General features: G+C 32.4%; 1 protein-coding gene across 3 annotated transcripts in view; it reads left to right on the top strand.

Moving 5' to 3' along the window:
* Window positions 1-16051, top strand: part of LOC126865899 (uncharacterized) — a 210428-nt gene that overhangs the window by 117538 nt on the left and 76839 nt on the right. For all 3 annotated transcript variants that reach the window (XR_007689720.1, XM_050618851.1, XM_050618850.1), the window contains exon 4: window positions 11286-11419. Coding sequence is in view for 2 of the 3 variants with exons in the window: in XM_050618851.1 (XP_050474808.1) it covers window positions 11286-11419 (134 nt within the window). In the remaining variant the exon portion in view is untranslated. The remainder of the gene's footprint in view (window positions 1-11285; window positions 11420-16051) is intronic.

Genomic DNA, 16051 nt, shown 5'->3' with positions numbered 1-16051 from the left:
ATGGTTCTTGCTAGGCAGCTGCCCTAGAATTTCTGTAATCCAGCAATTTGCTGGATCCGAGTACAGTGATTTCGTAAAACGCACGATTGTAGTCAGCCTCAATGAGAAGAAGACTACTTCGTGGAATGTGAAGAAATAATAGAATAATAAGAGCTTGACACCCGTTATGTTTAGAAATAAATTGTAACACAGAAGAATGCGTATTTCATATTCTGTTAAAATATTCTAAGAGAAGAAAATTTAATAAAACCAGTTTGAAATGCTAATTAATTATTTGATAATCTACATGACTAATTTTTATTAATTTGTATAGAATGAAAATTGATTCCAATGCTAAATATCGAATTGTTAATCAGACACTGAGAAAATATTTTCATATATTTTATATTTAAAATAGTATATTATTTATATGTATTTATTTAATTCAATATACGTGTCTCATTACTTTTTACTCTATTGTGTATATCTCTATCCGATTTGATAGTCTGATTTAATTCTACTAAAATCATTTTTTCACTTCAATAGGCACGAGTGTTATTAATCAACTTTTATTTTAAAGTAATCAATTATTGTCTAATTGAAATAACAAAATCCTTCCAAAAATATAAAAATATTGTATTTTCAATATTTACATGGCAAAGGTTCCAAAATCTTCACAACCGTAGCCGCTAAAAAATCTGTTTTCCAAATTTTTCAAACCTTTTTTATTAAACACTTTTTCACGCATGTCAACCAATGCAAATATCGAATGATTAAACGAACCTTATACTATCAAACCCATCTTCCACATTTTTCAAATATTCCGGTAGCATATAAAATTCATGAATACGTTTAGGCAAGTGTGTAGATAAAGAAAGAAAATGGCGAATTTCATTTTTCCTATCGACTCAATAAACTGTGTGCATCAGAGCTCTGAGATGCATTTATTTGACCGAGCGTTTCCATCCATCCGAAAGAGTAGTTTAAAGAAATAAGGATCAGGAAATGTATGATAATTCTGATGCTTCTTCTTGCTCGGTTCTTCGAATGGCCTATGAATTTCAAGCGTGTGCGGTAAGAATACGAACGTTACCATGGAAAATATTCTCGACTACATACGCTTGGAATACTCATGTGAGGTTCTCTCGTCTTACGGTACGTGGATCGGCACTTTTATCTCGGATTTCGGCCATTCTGCAAACAATTACGCGAAATTGATTTTTATTAAATTCGCTGTCCATGTCCCTTCATGCAGCGTATTCAACGTAACGAATGAAATTGCAGCACCGATTTCAATTCGTCAGGAAGTTGCTCTCAGGCAAACGTTAAATCGTGCGAATGTTAGGATTTCAAACTTCGTGAGCTGGTTCTCAGAGAACTCTATATCTAAGATTCTATGCATTTGAGCACTAGATAATCGAACTTTGATAACGTAAAAGTTAAACGCTGTCTGATAAAGATGTGTTTGACAATGAGTTGCGAATAATAAAAACATTAAGAAGTGATAAAAGTAAATGTAAGATTTGTAATATTAGAATAGATAGTGAATTTTTAAAAAGTATACAAACTATACACTTCCGTGAATTTTGAAGAATTATGTTAAAGTTGAAAGTCTGAGGAATAAATTCTTCTGTAACATTTATTACATTTTGTTCAGGCAATTTTATTTTATGTAACTCTGTTTATTAAAGACATAAGTTTCATTTTTTAATTTAGTTGCCTTTATAGTGTACTTTATGAATAACTTTTTTAAGAATTGTTAACCCACAAATCATAGAGAAAAAAATGATAAAAACACAATTAAGGAAACGAAATGCAAATAGAGATTTGTGGTTTATCTTTTAAATATTATAAGGAGCGTTTTTGCATATTAGATACATTTTCTAAAAATACCTAAATATTCTACAACAAATGTGTTTGTAATCTATATATATATATATATATATATATATATATATATATAGATCTTTCGTACTAGAGGACTGAAACTCGAGAGATAACTAGAAAAATCGATGGATGTCTATTAACAAATAATATGAACTCTTGTAATGAAAGCAATATAAGTAGTTGAACGATTTCTGGAATCAGCAAGCATTAGAAAAGAATGACGGTGCAGCGAGAAACTATTCCTTGCGTGCGCTCTGAACTTTAATCAATTCTCATAGTTCAAGTTCCGAACACTTCTTGGAACGAATTTCAAGGAACCAAGGGAGACCGAAGGAATAATTAAGAGTCGAAAGAATACATTTAATCATTCCGTTTTACAAAGAGAACATTTTCTTTTCACTTGCGTAGGTATTATTTAATTTAACAATGTACTTTAACTTTAAATTAAATTTTTACTGCAATCTTACAATCTTTGCACTGATCCTCTTTGCGATGACGGCACATATTTTTTTAAACAAGATGAGACACCTTTTACATAGAAAGCTACACAATGTCGTTAATATATTCTTAATTAAAGCAATTGAAGAACGAAGAACAATAATAAAATATTTAAGATTCTTTTGTACAATGAACAACAAATTAAAAATGGGTAGAAGGATACATAAATTTAACTCAACTCCAGTTAATTCTAAAATAATATAAGTATTGTAAATTATTTAATTCAACAAACTTACCCTAATTGTTTTACCTACTTCGCACATATTTTCTAAAATGAATTTTGTTTTGTAGAGTTCAGGTTCATCCAATTTTATTAAATATCCAACTTTAAAAGTACCACAAATAGTACTTCGAACGCTGCATCTTAAATCAACATGGATACATACAACATAAAGGATTTGAAAAAACTTCATTCGTCTTTCTATCGGGAAATTTAAAAATATTCTTCAAGTAAAGTGTACTCTTTGGAAAATTTTCATTATTCTATAAATTATACAGTGACATAATAATATAACAAGGTGGATAATGCAATATAGAGCAATTTAAAACCGTCTGAACAAGGTGCCTGTTCAAACAAGACGTCCGTTCAATTTTTTGATACAATAATGTTATAGTCTCTTTGTATTCAGTCAACTGTGCAATCACTTGGGTTCTATTTGATTCGTTGACAGTGTGCGAGCGAGGTGGGAGGTTTAAAAACCAATTTTCGAGCGATTTCGTTGATCGGTCGTTACGTTTAACCGGTCGATAAATACGTTACGACATTTCAGGTAGGAGGTAAAAAAAAAAAAAACGGGGGAAAATTAGTTAATGCAATTCCAAGTCGCCGCATCGTACAGCCAGGCACGCAATTACAAGTTCACACTCTGACGAGACAAAAAACGAATTCAGTCGACAGCTTCGTAATGAATTAACTGTATCCACGTAATTGATGACAGAGAGTTGTTTCATCGGCGAGAAATATCTCGTTCTCTCACTTTTTCTTTCCCCTTCCTGTTATTTTTTCTGTTTCATCGAAACATCAACAGAAATGACGCTACAATTAAATGGACACCGTGATTAAAATGCGACATTTACTCGGCAATGAACGTATCAAAGTTCAACTACGTTTCTGTTACCATTATTCTGATTTGTTCAGGCTATACTGATACGTATAGGTATATAATCTTATATTTTTCACTATATAATAACGCACTTGACTATATTAATATACTCTTCTTGTTGTATAGAATATTAATCGACTTTTTTACGCTTAAGAATAATCAAATAATAAATACATCATCATACGAAAACACGATAAGCTATTTTGAAATTCAATAATCAGTTCTATGTTATTAAATGGTTTGTTACGGTGTTCAATTGTTCGATTCTTTACCAAACTGATTGATCATTTATTTCGAAGAAACCTATATTTGTGACATATTTGTGACAACGCACACCATGTATCTATATTAAAACTTTCCTCTTTGCATAATTATTGTATAAAAAAACGTTTACAGCTTTCTCGATTGGTACGTTCATAGTTTATGTCATTTACCATTACACCCGGTGTAGATTAAACAGTTGTTGACCAACATACATACGCAGAACGTAAAGAGCGAGAGCAATTTTGAAATCGGCTAGCGATAAGCGAGCAACAAGATTGATGATCGAATGATACGCGATGCCTGTCGAAATCCCGGCGAACCGTGGCCCATTCAAATCCGCGGGATTCATGGATCGTTTGTATCGAGCAATATTCCATGGGCCATGGACGAATTCGTCCGTATAAAACACTTTCGGCGACACAAATTAGCTGCAGCGTGCAACCCCCATCCCCCGATCCTGTCGACTAAGCGATAATGTCGCGATGTGTACGCGAAATTCGGTTGCGTTACGAAACGAAACGGCCCTGTATAAATCCGCACGTATTTCGTTGACACACGCATGCCTGCACGTATACGTATGTGCACAATTTCGAAAGAAAGCAGAATAGCTAGAATGTTCATACGTTGTTCGGGAACAAAAATATCTGCAAAAATTTCAATCGCTCCGTTTTCTAATTTTTTCCCCATTGAATCCTCATTTGATGTTAAATTGATACAGTTGGTGATAAAAAAATCAATGGGATGAACGGGTAAACAATTAATTTTACTTTTTCGTCGTAAACTCTTTCGTCGAATGTGAGAGAATGAAATTTCCGTATACTCAGTCATAAAATTATACAGTACTAATAAAACTCGGTTTCCTAGTTTTATTCTCAATTTACTTCTCATTTGGTGATAAATTGATACGATAGTAAAAAGCGAAGTAAAAAATGTAAATTGTTGAATCTACGAATTCATTTGTCGTGGAGAAACAATGAAGTTTCTGTATATTTAGGAATACGATCGTTCGCAACTAATAAAACAATTTGTACGGCATATCACTGTTTTACATTTATTCCAACTTTTCAAATCAGCATAAGAAGTGCACGAGGATGAAATAAAATTTTACGAAGTCAGGTTACAAATGTTTTTTTATTAAAATCAAAGTCTTATTATGGTATTATGATTTATAGAGAGTTATCAATATTTCTTATCAAATTGGAAAGGCATAATCTGCGCATAAAAATAAGAGAACAATCTTATTGAAATTGTAAGAACTGATAGATTAAGACACTTGTAATAGGATAATAATCGTTTTGGATAAATTGTCTTGTATACATTTTATTTACAGCGAAGTAAATTTCTTATAAAACCTTTTACAAATTTTCTAAAAGAAAATGTTTTCTATACGTTCCATTCTATGTTTTAATAAACAAAATTACATTCTTTTCATCTGTTACAGTGTCAGATCACTTGTACCACCCCATATATTACCGCCGTAACCTGCAAAATTATAATTTATGTGACTCCAACAGCGAAAAATATTGTACAACGTACAGTAGTACTGACTTACAAGTAGTATAACCTTATGAATTCCGCGATCGTGAAACTACCATAAGAATATATTTCCAGTAATCTTATTTATTTAGAATAAATTTCGAAATAAATTTATATAACATATTTACTATTGTTTTAAGACTCCAATTCGAGAACTTAATATTAACGTCCTTATTAGTTTTCAATGTTGTAACAACAACGTCTGCTGAAAACTTACTTATGATAGTACACTTAACTGTCTTAGTAATAGAGATCAGGGTTAGGTAGATTATGTTCTAATCAGACATGTTAAGCATATTAGACTGGATTAGGTTTTGGGTTGGTTAAGGAAGATTAGACTATATTGGTTACATATGCCTTTGACTGTGCTAGGTTAGTTGTACACAATGATATTTAAAGCACAGTCAACAAATTCAAAATGAAAATACATATACATGATTAACGTTATTAGTAATGGATATATCATTTTACTAGTTAACATTTATGTAAGTAAAAAAATGTCAATATTATATCTGTCAAAGTGGTTTAAAGTTAGAAAAGTATTTTAGTATTACATCAATTTTCTTCAAAAGTAAAGAAAAAATTTTAGATTTAATTCATAATTTCGTCCATTTCTGATGTAAATTTTAGATGTAAAAACATATAAAATATTCAAAGTAACGTAGTAGTCTTTATAATATTTGGTATCCGCACCATCTGTTTTCAAATATTTGACTTTAAAAAAAAAAGTTTAAAAGACTTTGATTATTTTATAAATGTCTAATAAAGGACACATGTAACTTGATAAGATTTTACTCGACCCCCATCCGTGTCTTACGCGAACCTGACACACTGCGATAAATACAAAAAAATATCTACCTAGCTGAAATCATATTCAGAAAAATATGAATAATTATAAAAATTACATAAATATTCGTAGTTTAATAATCGTTAATGTCATCTCACAGTTGAGCGTGTAAGACACGACATTTCAGGTTTTTGGTGAAAAACGTTATCGTCGACGGGAGAATAATATCCATAGGACGGGTTCTTTATTAGCAGCACTTGAGTCTAAGGATAGAAATTTTTCGCGCTAGACGAGGTAGACTTTGCGCTGGTACGGATATGAATTTCATATTTTACGATAATACCGTGGGATGTTCTTAAAGTAAACGAATCTGGGCCTGCTGCAGTTTTCACGTAGTCGAAGAAAAATTGTACTTTCTTCTGGATTCCGTGGAACGTCGATGAGAATGACTTTTATATCGATTAGTACTATCTGAATTCCATTCATCTCATCGTAAATATCGAAGATTGAAAAACCAGATTGCAGCTTAAATCATAATACGCTGTTTCATCCCTGCGTCAATGAGAATTGACTTTTGATATTAATTTCCACATCTCCCTGAAAATTGGAATTAAAATCAACCGCATTCAACCGTTTATATATTCCTTTGATCAACGTATTGCTATATGTCGAACGGTTCCATGTCAAAAAATTAATTCGTATTGATGAAAAAAATTCTAAATGTAGAAAGTTATGAAAAAGAACTGTACAGAATTCTAATTTCAATTAACGACGGACGTAAATGAATATATATAGAAATAATTGGCTTTTAGGTATTTTATTCTAATTAGTATTTAACATCTATTAATTATGTCTAGATTTTGCATCATAATATTATTTGACTTGTTATACCTTTATTGTTTCATATACTATATAATAAATTTTATTATAATACCTATCATTATATAGCTCTATATTTAGCATGATTTTATCTGTCAAGATTTCTATAACCCTAAAGCTACATGTCAAGTTTACTGCTTATATTATTATATTTCATTGTTAATTATGTATTGCTGCAGTACACTAACTTAATAACACAATGTTTTAAGGCAGTTTCGTTTCAAACGCGAGGCAATCGAAAAGATTCGAAATGAATGTAGCGATAAATAAATACAAATCGACTGTAAATCAATGGAAATCGATTTGCTTGCTGAAACGCGCGCACTAATACTGGTTCCGCAAGTTCATCTGTTTCAGTGAGAATTGGTCAATACCATGATGCTCCCTTCCATTAGCTTAAACAGCATAATTGGACATTGTCAATTCGAGAACATAATTCTCTCCGTAAATAGGGACTAACGATTATACTTAGAATTCATGGAAATGGAGACGCTGCATTTTACTCCAGGCGTCAATTATAATACTTGACAAGAATATATACACTGATTAGGTAATTTTAGAGGATTTACTGTTTTAACCAAAGAACTTAAAGGGAGACATAAGTTACTTTATTTTCTTTAAAAGATTGTTATTAGGAATGCGAGATAGTCGATGTTGAATTTCGTAACAAGACTTGCAATCATATATTCAATTATCAATTAAATTGTTGTGTACAGTAATCCCAAAACCAACTGCTTTTTCATTACGCTATAGTCGCACACACATAAAAGAAATCTTCATTACATTTTATTCTCATACTTAATCTTTGACGTCCATATTTTTACCATTACTATAGCCATTTAATCTCTTAGATTAGTAATTTTGTTCATTAAATTGTTTCAGCATGTATTTGTTCGTTATGGCTCTTTGCAATTGAAAAAGCTCAATCGTTGGGATTCTGAAAATTCTTTACTACATTTCAGTTAAGATAAAAATTCAAACTTCTGTCAGAGACGAGTAGTCACAGTGTAGGATTTACATATTTATACATATATTACATACCACAAATTAACACATAATTTTCATACAAAATTCAAATTTATATTTTTGAATATACACTTTATCCAAGCTATTATACAACTCACGCTAGAAAATTTCATAATTTGCAATTTGCGTTCGGTTGGTACGATATCACACGCGTATCGTAAAATTACGTGGCAAATCTGATTGTCAGGTATGTTGAAACCTATAATTAGGATATTAAAACATAGGTAAATGTTAAACCAATGTATGCAAAGTTTTCTCAGTTGAAACAGATCCATCTTGTTTCTCCCTCTCCAATTTTCTACGAATCCTTCCGTGAAATTTGTTTATATTTGAAAATATGAAATCATATTTGCAATTGCTATACAAAACGGGCGTAGATTGGTAGCGGCTGTAAGAGCAATCAGGTTAGAACAGCAGTCATAGACGATAACATAACTGAAATTCGATTAGTCGTTCTATAGTTTTGCGAATCACCGGTTTATCACCGACAAGGTGAGAGGGTAAATGGTTATTTCCCTCGCTTCAGTTCGCGGTAATCGGTTCTAGTTTCAGCTGTCGTTCGGGTTCTAGATAAGTGAGAGAGGTGGCGGGGTACAACAACGATCTTCGTGCGTTGTGGATTCGCTCGATTGTAAAATTAAATGCGATAATAGCCGGTCTAAACTCTCTACTCGTTAGCTCGTTGAAGTGGCGTGTGTATCACGAGACACCAATTAGTGCTCGGTAAAACGAGTGCTACTAACGTTCTACCATTTTGTATCCTCCAATTAATTTTGGAACAATTCCTATTCTCTTGTGGTGACTCTTGTTATGCTAACATTTGACGAGAGTTGGGTCGTATGTAATATACAACAATCTTAATGGTATAATTGTAATAAATAATTATTTGGTTAATATTGGAACTTGCAATATGTAATTATAAACCCAATGGTGCGATAACGTTATTATTATTATTATTATGAGATTTGAGGTATTTCAAGTTATGTTATTTTCAAAAGTTTGGTAATTTACGTATTGCACGCGTTTTTCTAATTTTATTTTATACGTCATATAAATTTGTTAAGAGAGTGTAATAATAATATTGGAATGCGCTACTTACTTCTTTTCGTAATGCTTCAATGTAATAGTTATAGTAAAATCTCAAAGATTGTGTGCTATATATTACTACATTTATAACCTCCTGTCTACATACCTAAATACTCGTCTAAAATATCAAAAATATTTTTTCTACCTTATTGTCTTTCGCTCCTTAATTAGTTAAAAAATTTCAACGCAAATTTCATATTTTTGAAACGAGCACATGCAGATGACTCTCAACTAACATGATGCTATTGTACATACGTTTTTGACGTAAAATTTGCAGAAGCTTTCAATTAAGGCGGTGCTTCGAAAACACGGTTTTGTACCGAATATTGTCACAAACCGAAGTTGTTAACGTTGTTTAGCAACGTATTTCCATTGATCAATGTTGAATGTTTTATTCAATGTGATTTCGATGTAACATGTTACGGACATTCGTTCCAAGCGATAGTTACCTGTTCCAATCCGCAAAAATGTACGAAACGATGACATAAAAATATAATACGTATTGTATCTGCGCAATTATCCACGATGTTATGAAATACCCTCATTTAAAATTTCAAATGAAATAATTCACGGTTGCATCTCAACCATTCAACTTCTAAGTTTATCGTCACAATAGAGCCAGTACATAGGGTGTCCCGCAATTTTTCCATAAAACGAAGCATTAATTCCGTAACAAGTTCTTTCTTACTTTTAGCTCCTTTATGTGGAAAGATTCCATTTTAATCATAAAGTGATATTAAAATTAAAAATCAGCAAGTATTATATTTACCGTGTCTTTCCCTGTAGTCTACGTGCGATAGTTTCATTCTGACAAGAACTTGGGGCACCCTGTATGTACGATACTGTACATATGTCGTCAGGAGCCACGATTTCCTCGAGCCGTTCTTGTTATTCTTCCAACACGAATGAAACTTATATCGTTAATATTTTGTAACAATACCACGACCTACTTTATACCATTATTCGGATTGTCTCGAAAGATTTGTCGACAGCGTTCGAAAATCCAATATACTTAATGGAAAGTCGAATGCGTGCGGTTGAACTACGAAAGGTCTCGTTTATTTCAAATCAATCGATTCGAGATTCTCTCAGTGCGCTCTTCTTTTTCGTTCTAGAAAATCTTCCCGGTAGTGGCGAAATGCAGATTGTTACAACACGATTCGTTTAACCCGCAGTGGAACGCCTTGTTACAGAATTAAATCAACGAAATGGCTGTGAACAAGATTAATTCGACCCGTATCCACCGGCATTGCTACTACCCAGATGTATAATACATAATATATTCCATCTCCGTTAGAAGGAAAATAGTTGCACTGATTCCCGGCTGTAATTTCATAATCGTCTAAAATATTATGATTAGGATGATTTGATTGTACTTCGAACTACTGCGATATTAATCTTTTTAAATATGGATTATTTTTTTTTATAGAATATATGAACGTCCGTGAAGAATTTAACAATAGAGCTATTAGAATGGTCGAACTGATCACTCGGATCATTCGTTATACATATGTCATGGGAATTTTAGAAATTCACAGTGCAGGTTCTAAAAATTTGAATGATTGTTTGTAAAATATATGGATTGAAGTTTGCTTTTTCTGATTGCATATATGCGTATATCAGCTTCTGTTGAAAATGACAACGTGAGTTCGTGCTCGCCATCCATATGCAGATGCGTTAGTTATAAGAAATAGTAACTAGAGGATGATCCTAGTTACAATCGATAGATTTAATCGATAGGCTTAAGATGCCTTTTTGTTTTTATCCCTAGTTTTTGTAAGCGCGTGCAATAAAGACTTTTTTGGCTCAGAACGGTGTGATAGATTTATCCATTCAATAAAATAATAACTATTCTGATCTTACCTCTGAGTATAGAAATAACAACAGCTTTCTTTGTATATATTTTATATCTTAATCAGTATGTTCGTATTATGAATGCATTTTTAATCCCTTTATAATTATTGTACAAAAATTATCTTCAAAAATTGAACAGAGATAATTAATCAAGCTTCTATTTCATCCTTCGGTTTTCTTCTTTCGCATGCAGTTACGTCGACGGGAAATATCATAAAACTAACTACCTAATCTGTTCCTCATAGCCGCTTGAATATTGGATATGTTGCTCGGCTAGGTAGCAAAATGGCGGTATAATGTCGTTTGTATCGTTTGAACGAGGCACGAATAACCGACCTGTCGACGATGAGTAGAAGAGATACACTCATGGAATTATTATGTTTCAGTTCTACCCGAAGGCACGCCCATTATCGTATCGGAACGCGAACGTTACGATGCCGGAGACACTTTGAGGGCAAATTGTAGCTTACCACCCTCCAAACCACCGGCTCATCTCTCATTCACTCTGAACAACGTGGCGGTAAGTGATACCTATAATCCACGCGTCATTATCGAATCCGCAGTTAAGGGAAACCCGTGAAATTAATGGTTTAGGAGCGTTTCTACACAACCTGCAGAGTGTCTAACGTTATTGATTCGAATGTTCATTCGTATGTATGGTTGTTGATTGTTTGGATGATGGATACGTTGATTCGAAATACGCTGATGAATTCAAGTCAAATTTTCTATTTGTTCTTTATTCGTTCATTAGAAATCTGCAGTATAAATCCCTTATTTTTATTTAGTCCAAAGCTTGTTGAGCTGTTAATCACGTTCCATTTAATTCTGTAAACTTAATTATTTCGTTCCCAATTTGTTTTTTTATGTCATAAATTAACGCCGACAGACCGTTTGATGCAATGAAACAGATTTTCCGTTTCTCTCATGATTTACTCGTATTCTATAATAACTTTTATGGAGATCGTAAATAAATCGTACGAAAGTTAAGCTTGCATTCTTTGAGACTTCCTCAACCTGATTGTGTTTTTCTATCGTTAAAAGATTTTTTTTTAATTTTAGCGAGAATGTAAAAAATGGTTGCGACGTGGCATAATTAATGTAGTATAATTTCTTATTTAAATTCTGTGATGAAATTTCCCTTGAAACGTAAATAGTCATTTATTTATTGAAACTAGAACCTTCACAAAAAGAAAAAATATATTGGAATGATTTATCAAAAAGAACTTATATATGAAACATATATAAAAGCTCCAAAGATTGTTTTATTTCAATGATATTAATCTGTAGATAATAAAATCTACAATATCTGTAATTCTATTAAAATTCTAATAAAATTCTACGATATTTCCGTTTTTCTTTCCAAATTTTTGGATATACTGTCAACTTCTCATTTTCTATAAATCACTAATAACTATTCGTTACATTACTAATACACTATTCGAGATGTGAAAATTCCATTAACATGCATTATCGAATCTATTCTATATTCGAGATTGTAGCGTTGAAGTATCCATAGAAATCGATACGGGCAGATCCTGTACAGATCCTGTGCGATACGGTACATCCTGAAGCGATCTCGAAATTTCACGAAGTAAAGCCTTCCCGCGCCGTCCGCCTTCCCCCTTGCCGAAGAACTTTTTCCTTAAACGCTTTTCCGTGTCATCGAAAATAATTTTCAATGCTGACGTTGGATACTTTTCTGTGTGTATACGTATACACAACTAAAATAATTGCGTGATATAGGAGGAAAACGTAGAAGTTATCGTAGTATGAAAGTTTGAGAGGCTGGTCTATAAAAGTTAAAGAGGTTAAGCAAAGAAGAAGAGAACTTTTCCCCTTGAAAGATCTTCCGGGGCGTACTCTGTGTACATTAGTCTCAGTGCCTACGACCGCCAAAGATTTGTTTCTCGTAATTTTTAAATTCAATCTCCTTTGAATGATTACCTGCAAAGAGAATTTTCATCTACCGTTCTTAATATACAGAGGCTCACGAAAATATTTCATAGCTTATCGTAAAAAATATTTATATATGTATACACGTATGTTGTGTGTGTTATGGAATATATTTTGAAATTTTATCAGCACTATAAGAACATACGTCTATCCTATTGGTAAAATTTAGGATCCAATTTAATAAATGTATATAGAAGTTACACGATATTCACTGCAAATATGTAATTAATAAAAGAAAATTAAAGTAAACGTGAATAGCCATCTTCAGCATGAGAGAATGAGGAATCTAAAGAACAAAGCAAATCTCTAATCTACCACAACTTAAACTGAGAAATAAATTTCCACGAAACATTCTTCCGTATTGGAACTTCATTATCCTATATTTCAATTTATAATGCGTTAAAAAGAGGCCAAGACCAATAAATACAGTTTTAATAAAGTACAGCTACATACCAACGGAACACAGCGAATAAACTTTCGTGAAATTTTGCTCGCGTGGAAGTTAGTTAAGCCATACATCGCTACCGCTGCTGTACGATCCAAATGCGAGGAACATTTCATTTTCTAGATGCACGTATTTAGCCATATCGAATAATGAGATCCTACGTCGTCATCCTCGGGGACTACGAGCAATACGGTGGCAGCGGATACACGCTGACTTCCACGTTGATGAAAGTTCGCTGGCAACATTTTTCTCGCTGCGTAATTCAATTTTTGCTTTGAATTAATTGATTGCAAAGAGTTTTCATCAAATTGTAGCCGAAAAAAAGGAGAAAAAGAAAAAGGAAGAATGGCCCAGACTACACTGTCTCACGAAAGTGTTCAAATATTTGTAGACACTTTTAATATATGACACTATAAATATATCATGTGTCTTATACGAAACATTCTGACATTTTATTAGCACCGTACTGAGACCTGACTATTATAATTACATAAAGTTTGTAACGAAACTGAAAACGTGTATGGAAGCAACAAGATGCTTAGTTCAAGTATATATTTCGTAGAATGTTGATTTTTCAGTTTCTACTTATCTTTCATTGAATATTTTCAGTAAATATCTTGTAACTTTAATACAAATTTTCCGATTAGTTTTAAATTTGACAAATATAATTATGACAGTCGTGGCTCGCTATAATACTAATTAAATTTCAAAATGTTTTACAGTGACTACAAAATGTATTATTTTCCAATGAAGTGCTTTCTGTTTTACTAGGTTTCACATTTAATTTTCATAATAGGTATTAAGTTTTTGTAGTCATATGAAAGTAGTATGAAATTATATGAAACTTAATATAATTGGATTTAATTAATTAATATACGAATGCCGTAATAAATACAACGGTATAAAAATGTTTTTTAAAGCCATTGCACATAATAAAATGTACAAAGTGTATATAAAAGTTTCCTACGGTAAGTGTTCAAATACTTTGGCGACTTCCACTGTAGGAAGAAACTAGACATCGAATAATTTCGTAAGCTACACGACAGAAGCCAGCAACGGTCGTCCTCTGCCTTTGTCAAATTCCATTACCGGTGGATTTTCATGGCGGTGGGAAAGGGAGGACACGGGACAGGGGAAGTATGTTATTTTCTCGAACACGCGCCATTGTAAAAAGGGCCGTCGCGGCGGAACAACGTACGGTTATGAAGAAAATCGACCTTAGGTGCTTCACACGATGAGACTGAGAGAAAATTAGTAGTACGCGTGCACACGAGATACCTTGGCTTATGAGGAATTGCGAGGTTGGCAGGTGAGAAGATTGGTTTTGCTGGTTTTTACTGGTAATGCCATTTCGAGGAATCCGTCGAATTTCCAGAGAACATTTCGTACCTCGGCAAGAAATAAGTCATTTCGGTAACAACGTTTCGTAGACTGTTCAAACCAGTCGAAACTAAGTACACCCGCTTCGGAACAGATATGTAATTTGTGCGCTTGCATATTTACAGTGTTGACGGAACAGCGTGTTCATTCGGTTTCGAACAGTCAATTTTGATCTATTACTTGTTGTTGATTGTTCTCATTGTTGGGCAGGTTTTAACTTAAAAATATGAAATGTACGCAATACACATAATAGGAAAATTACACGTTATAATTTTTGAGAGATTATATTTAATATCAATATTTTGAGGGAACACATTTTTATTTATTCACTGTTTTTTTTTTTTTTTTTTAGTTGTGCTTATAGAAATATGAATTTATGTAAATATTCGCAGTTATGGTAATGCATTTTATTTCGTAAGATATAATATTTAACCCTATATGTAACGCCACGAGATAAATACGAAACGTATTTATAATTCTACCATTTTCTCTTTTTAAATATTTTGTGTCATTTATTTGATATTAGGATTTTATACTTTATTAACGTTACATTTTGCATTATTTTACTTTTGTTATGTATTAGTCATTAATATCATACTATTAATGATACTTAATTTTTACATGAATGTTTTAGATGAGGAATTACATTACATTGATTATAATCTTATTTTGCTGACAAGTAAATATACGATCAAAGAAAACTAAAGATGTGTTTAAAACGATAATTGTAGCTTTCTCGAAAACGTTTCTTAAGCAGTAAATTAAATTGGAAAGTATTAACAACCTAGAATCTTCCTTCCCTATATATCGATGACAGTTGCCATTGCTAAATTATTAGACTTAAGGAGAAAATAATCTATCGATGGCCCGGATTGCTTAATTGATAGAGCAGCGCTTGGTAAATGAAAGATCTGGATTCGAATCGCGGACAAGCAATCCGATCGGCCTATTTTTTCTCCTTACAATAGAAACTGCTGAATGCCACCGCAGAACATATACGACATTAATTGCAGACCATCAGATCGAACTTCTATATATGTATTTTTTGCGTCGTGTATTGCTTTCATTCAGAGCCTTAAATCATTAGAGAACTACGAATTTTTATGCATTTATAAGAACTTTAAACATGTAAAAGTACATAAAATAAATGTTCAAAAATATTCAATGTACAAAAATTGTTAAAATATTTAAGAGGCTATTCTAGTCTAGAGGCATGAATTTCAGGCGGTTTTTGAAGCTCTGTACAAACGAAACAAAAAATATTCTTGCTATCCATGTTTTTATCATTTGTTTATTGATATTTTAAGATTACATAAAAAATTAACCAAAAAAAGAAACTCAAAATTCACAAAGTTATGAGCTGACAAAGTGGGG

The sequence above is a fragment of the Bombus huntii genome, chromosome 5, assembly GCF_024542735.1.
Source record: "Bombus huntii isolate Logan2020A chromosome 5, iyBomHunt1.1, whole genome shotgun sequence".
Classification (NCBI taxonomy): Eukaryota; Metazoa; Arthropoda; class Insecta; order Hymenoptera; family Apidae; genus Bombus; species Bombus huntii.
The sequence above is the reverse complement of the archived record's forward strand: the minus strand, read 5'-3'. Positions and strand labels throughout refer to the sequence as shown.